Source organism: Actinia tenebrosa, unplaced genomic scaffold (genome assembly GCF_029948245.1).
Source record: "Actinia tenebrosa isolate PJP-AT-01 unplaced genomic scaffold, QUT_ActTen_1.0 PGA_scaffold10__47_contigs__length_13832649, whole genome shotgun sequence".
NCBI lineage: Eukaryota > Metazoa > Cnidaria > Anthozoa > Actiniaria > Actiniidae > Actinia > Actinia tenebrosa.
Genome location: NW_028292570.1, coordinates 5,830,747 through 5,836,992, shown reverse-complemented (window position 1 = coordinate 5,836,992; position 6,246 = coordinate 5,830,747). Strand labels below are relative to the sequence as shown.

General features: G+C 40.9%; 1 protein-coding gene across 1 annotated transcript; it reads right to left on the bottom strand.

Moving 5' to 3' along the window:
• Positions 1-1,075: 1,075 nt before the first annotated feature.
• LOC148912859 (uncharacterized) lies at positions 1,076-6,032 on the bottom strand. Its single transcript, XM_089026742.1, has 2 exons — positions 1,770-6,032; positions 1,076-1,656 (listed from the first exon to the last, which is right to left on the bottom strand). The coding sequence occupies exons 1-2, from the start codon at positions 6,030-6,032 to the stop codon at positions 1,372-1,374; spliced, it is 4,548 nt and encodes a 1,515-aa protein (XP_088882868.1). The 3' UTR covers positions 1,076-1,371.
• Between the last annotated feature and the right edge of the window lie 214 nt (positions 6,033-6,246).

Here is a 6,246-nt window from a genome sequence, read left to right as displayed (position 1 = left end):
GGAAAATTTTAAAATCGGCTAATGAAGAAATTCGAGAAGAATCCATACCTCAGATAACAGAACAAAAATGGATAGATCATTTTACAAAACTTCACAAGAAACCGTCTTTAAGAACAGAGCAATCAGTTCTTGTAAATAATTTACATAAAATAGAAAGAAACAATTCACAGATAAATGATATTCTTAATTCTCCTATTAGCGATGAGGAAATTCGCTCATCTGTCAAATTACTTAAAAACAATTAAGCTGCTGCTTCAGACAGAATAAGAAATGAAATGATTCGACACAGTATTTGTAAAATATGCTCTGCATATATCAAACTTTTTAACTTAATCTTGAAATCTGGTACTTTTCCGGACACATGGTGTGTTGGTTCATTAACACCTATTTTTAAAAACGGAGATATATCTGACACTAATAACTACAGGGGTATAATATGCGTATCTAGTTGTCTGGGTAAATTCTTTTCTGTGATTCTTAATATAGTCCAGTAGCTTAATGCTTAAATCGTGACCGAGGTGACTAAAGCACCAAATTTGGCACAGAACTTCGTTTTGATGTAACAAACGATTTCAGAAGGGGTGCCCAGTGAAACGAGGTCGGGGGGTCTGATTTCACTCCAAAAGGGGGAGGGGTGGGGTATTTCTCTTAAACTTGCTATATAAAGTAAATTGAATATATTAAATTCTTTGAAATAGTAATTTAAGCACTCAACTCCATGTACAGAGCTTCGTTTTGATCTAAGAAACGATTTACAAAGGACTGATTAGTTATATGAGGTCGGGGGGGTCTGATTTCACTCCAAAAGGGGGGAGGGGTGGGGTATTTCTTTTAAACTCGCTATATAAAGTAAATTGAATATATTAAATTCTTTGAAATAGTAATTTAAGCACTCAACTCGTGTACAGATCTTCGTTTTGATCTAAGAAACGATTTACAAAGGACTGATTAGTTATATGAGGTCGGGGGGGGGGGGGGGGGGGGGGGGCTGATTGCACTCCAAAAGTTTGAGGGTATTTCCTAAAACTGTCTATATAAAGTAGTAAAAATATAAATAAAAGCCATACGGTAATGATAAAGTTGATGAATAGCTCCTCATTAAAATAAACAATTTAAAAGGGATATCCATTGGTTTTGGGATGGGAGTGGAGGGGAATGTTTTTTAGAGGGGAGGGTATGAGACATTTTCTTCTTGAAATATACCTTTTCAATCTACTAATTAAGATATCTTTTCAACGCAAGATAGTTTTGGGTCTTACATATCACTCAATGTTATTTGCTGTGAAGCATTCGGGACATGCTGCATGGCTGGAGGGATATGATCTGGACCTGTTAGATCGAGAAGGAAAGCTTACCTCATCATATTACAGGTTAGCTAGTATTGGTGCACCCAGCGGAGCAATAACAAAGCTCTGTGCACGAGAGATTCGACTTCACACATTTGCATCGGTTACTGCAGCCTTTTTTGCATCCACATCTCAGCAGCTCGGCGCAGGCTTTTGACGCATCGGGCAGTGCACTCCAAACAGGATCCCAAGTCTTCTTCATGGTCCACCCCCAGCCTTCTGGCGGGGGAATGTTCTGCTGGGCCTCCATACAAGTTGTCCAAATCCCTCCCTGGTAAATAGCTCTTCGTGTGTGCTGTAACAACGCTTCCTTAATATGATTAAAAGTCAAATTAATTATTTAAGACCAAGTGATGTATTTCTCAAAAACTAATGCAGCTAGTCAGTTACGAGCAGCAAAACCTCTTGTACTTGTCTTCTTACCTGTGTTGGTGGAATATGTTCCAAGTTTCGGTTTTGCTTGGTGAACAGGTGACGCCGTGATTCATTGACACAACTGGTTGAGCTTGATTTGTCATACATGACCACAGTGAGACGTTCAAGAGTCTTGAAATGGGGTGACATTATGTCGATGGCATCAAATGGATTCTCCTTAATATGAATGAATGCATCGGTTGCTTCTTCATATGATTTCCAAGCCCCCCAAGCAGTCTGCTTCCCCCTACCAGAAAACGATGAAGTCGTATCACAGCCTGTAAAGGCATGGAAGAGTGGTAGGGCATTAGCCTTTCTCTCACCAAGCTTCTCGCAGATAGCATTAATATGGTAGCACCGATAGTACTTTCCCATGCCAAAGCCAACCCAAATATCAAGAGGGCCATAACTTCTCATCAACTGATAAAAATGTCCAGCAATGATTACGATAACATCAGTATCGACTGTGCGAACAAAAATGGATTTCTCGCCGTTTCTTAGGGCGTCCAGGATGTGTACAACTATCCTCGTGTCAGCTTCTTCCTGGTCACACACCTGCATGACACTCTCCCCACCTGACGTGACATTCACTCCTGAGGTGATATAGATCTTCTTGCCTTCATATGGGCAAACAAAGCTTCCAACTCGCTCTGACAAAAGTGCAAAGAGTTCTTCCTTATTTGTCGAATCAAGAAGAACGTTTTTCCAGTCTCGAGGAAGTTTGGTATTCCCTCCAACTTTCTTTCTTCTGCCTTGACCTCGTTTCTCTCGTGTGGCCTCTTTTAAACTATCAGAACGGTACTCATCCCAAACGACATCAACTTGCTTTGACGAATGAAGCTCCCGAGTTAAGAAAGGTAAAAATACTCTTTCGACATACTGTGAAAACGTAGACGCCGGCCCAGGTAGCAATGCATGGACAAGAGCAGCACCATCAAAGATTTTTGTATCATAACTGGCTGGCGGGTCTTGCTGTGATGGTACTTCAAGGCATTTTAGAAGATCTGACTTCTTGCCGAAGCGCATTTTACCAAACTGAGACAATGATGGTGGATATGGCTGGTTCTCGTGTTTGAAGAAATCTTCAAGGTCTCCATCCCGGTTCTGACTGGCAATATATAGTCGACTGAACAAGCTACAATCGCTTTTAAGTACAGAAAATTCCTTCGATGTTTTGGAGGAGGTTTTTGGTTTCTGGCGCTTGAACAAAGGTAAGGAATTCTTCTTGATCGGGTCGTTTATAGACACCTTCTTCTCTACGATCACATTGTGGACATAATCCTTGTATTTCGCGGATCCGATATCTTCGATTGTGCGCACAGTTATCGCAACAGATTCGTTTGCACAGTCGCGAGAGTCTAAAGCGATAAGTTCAGGAGAATCATCGATGAAGGGATTACCCATTTCAGAGATAGTGGCAGAGAGGTTTTTCACTTGCTTTTGAAAAAGTTTCTGCGAGGAGAGGCCTTGATCATGATGGGCGTAGCTACTTTCTTCTTCATTATCATCGTAATAAGGCAGGTCTACTTCAAACTCCTTGAGAAGTCTAGCCAGCTCAGGACCTGAAACCATCCATCTGGCAAAGGCTCCAGGGTTTTCTGTCAACCCAACGGCTCCCCCAGAACCCTTAACAAGAGCATTATTTTGCTCGTGTGCTTGGTCAACTGGAATGGAAGAGAACTTCTTCGCAGTTTTCTGGATAACCCAAAACTGTGACAGCTGCTGCTTGATTTCATCTGGCAATAACTTTATATCTTGAATGAAGACGGGCACCCATCGGGAATAGTTCACATGGTCTAACGCAAAAAACCACGGGGTTAATGCCTCCAGTACTTCTACAAAAAGATCAAACTTCCTTTCGCGGTGAGCTTTTATAAACACCAGGATCTTGATTTCCAGTTGCATTATAATATCCCAGAACTGAAAGGTAGGACTCTTCTTCATCATATTGGACCTCCATGACGCAAATGAATCTTCATCATCAAAATCTTCTGCTGATCGAAATGCATCTCTCTGCAGCTTGAAAAGAGCAACCACTGTGACCTGATGAGCATGTCTCGTTCGTGCTAGGTGAGACACTTTTAAGAAGGATTCTGACGTTCCAGACGACGCAACTCCGGCTTCTGTTAGCGCACTGGTCCAACCAGACCCATCGAGTAGATCGCCGCATAGGGCCCACAGAGCCATTTCAATGTGAAGGCCGCCTAGCATTGTTACATACATATTTTCGCCATATCTGTCCGGCCATTGCCACTGAATATACTTTGAAATGGCGTAAAGTGGTTGATCAATTGTCAGTACAGGAACCTGGTCTGGATTAAGAAACGATGTTGTGTTACGCAAGAGATCCATACCATGCTTTATCATTGATACCGATCCGGCTTTTTCATTGAACATTGGTAGAAGACTAGATATAGCAGGGTGTTCTTTGCTTGACTCTATTAGCGCAGCGTGATAGCCTGACCATGATACAAAGCTACCCTTGACAAGATTGCTTTCTAAGAGAGAAATACTTTGTTCAATCCAGCACTTTTCTTGTTGAACTTCACCAATGAGGTTTCCATTGGTTTCATGTGGATTGTTATTTCTGGTGTTAAGAGTAATTTTGGAAGTATTGATATTAACTGCTGGCACCGTCGCATAGTTGTCAGGAAGTGTAAAATCTTTTTCAATATCTTCTTCTGACAGAGATACTGCAGGTCTCGATATCCCTGGTTTACCCTCAGTTGGAAATTGAAACACGCTTAAAGCAGTGCCATGAAAAGAACCTTGCGATGTGGTCGAAGAAGGGTTGTGATCGATATTGTCAAGTGCCCCAACTGTGTAAAGTCCATGACGTAGATTTGAGGGGCAAACATTGTTTTCAGCTCTAAACTGTCTACAAACTGATGATGCTAATCCATTTATAATCTCTGTAACCCTGTCGTAGGAAACACTTAGGCCTAATTGGTACAGGCTATCAACCAGCATTCTACTTCTGGTAAGAGTATGAATATTCAAACCCACATATATAGGGAGTGGCGGTTCTCGTGATCTGGAATGGCGTTTCTTTTTACTTGCTTGAGAGGCGCCTTTCTTGGAATTAAAAATTATCATCTGCGCAATTGTTAGACATGCTTGTGAAACATCTGAGGGTTGATCTTGGATGTTAGGCCCATTTAAGAGCAGGGATACAAAATATAACAAGTTGGGTGGTACGCTGTCAAATTGACATCCTTGCGTGAAAGTCCCTGAGAACTGAAAACCATCATTTTCAAACATTTCTCTTCTGATTAGTTTTGCCACACTCGTGAAATCCAGGGCCTCTGACTGAAAGTCTCGTGATTCTAGCTCCCTTTTCAAAAGTGATTTTAGAGCGTCACTGAAAATTAAGATAACATTTCTACCATCTGACTGCTCCTTGAGATCTTCACAAAAGTGTCCAAGAATTTGATTCTTCAGACGGGTCTTGTTTACAGTCTTGACGATGTCGAATGCCTGCAGACGCTTAACATAGAGCTGATGGAGGTCAGAAAGCTTAAAGATACGAACGCCATTTTCTGCTGAATATTCCATATATGATATCAGTTCCGAGAATGCTCGTGCTTCAGCAATTAATTGGCTTTCACCAGAGGAATTTTCAGCAGTACCCTTTTGCAGCAGCGACCTGTATCGGTTCTTGAAAGACCTCATGCAATTTCGGTGATATTTCGCTTCGCTTGCAATCATATCTGTGCCAGCCAATTTGGATAACAGCTCGACGTCCTCAAGCTCTGTGGCCATCATTTTCACTGTCTCATCTACTGTAAAAGTCGTCACTTGATGGAGGTCTTCATTTCCATCTCCACAGAAGATACAGACATCCTTGTCACAAGCATGACGTTTTGACGCTCTTCTGTCAGTTTCGGCGCCACCATCGTCACTTTTTCTTTTCTGTGCTGACAAAGCTTTATCCAGCTTTGTTTTTGAAAACTTTAAATGACATGATTTGTGCCAACTGGCTTTGTTGTTAATAAGGCATTGGGCATTCTCATCATCGTCTTTGAATGCCAATTTTATAGGTAAGGAATTGGCTTCTCTAAACTGAGATACGGTATGCAGAAATGTTTCATATGCATTCAAAGCAGTGCCATCATGAAAGCTATTAAGAGGGCATCGTAGTGGCTCTGAAGGCCGTTTTTCTTGACATATGCAACACAATGACCAGTCCATACAAGCATGAATTGCTGGATAAAATATCAATAAATTATAATAATTCTGCTGGTTTGTCAGCATTAACTTGGAACTATTCATTTAGAGTGATTACACTAAGCTATTACACACTAATAATCAATTATTATTTAAGAGGTTAAGTGCAATCACTCTACCTTATTTAACTAGGCAAATGCAATCAGGTGCAAAAAAATATTTTCAAGTTCGTCTGCTAAAAGTAGTCTGACCAAAAAAATAATGTCAAATTCTTAAACGAGTCAACCAAAAATTATGTATCTTACCTTAGAAGTAAATA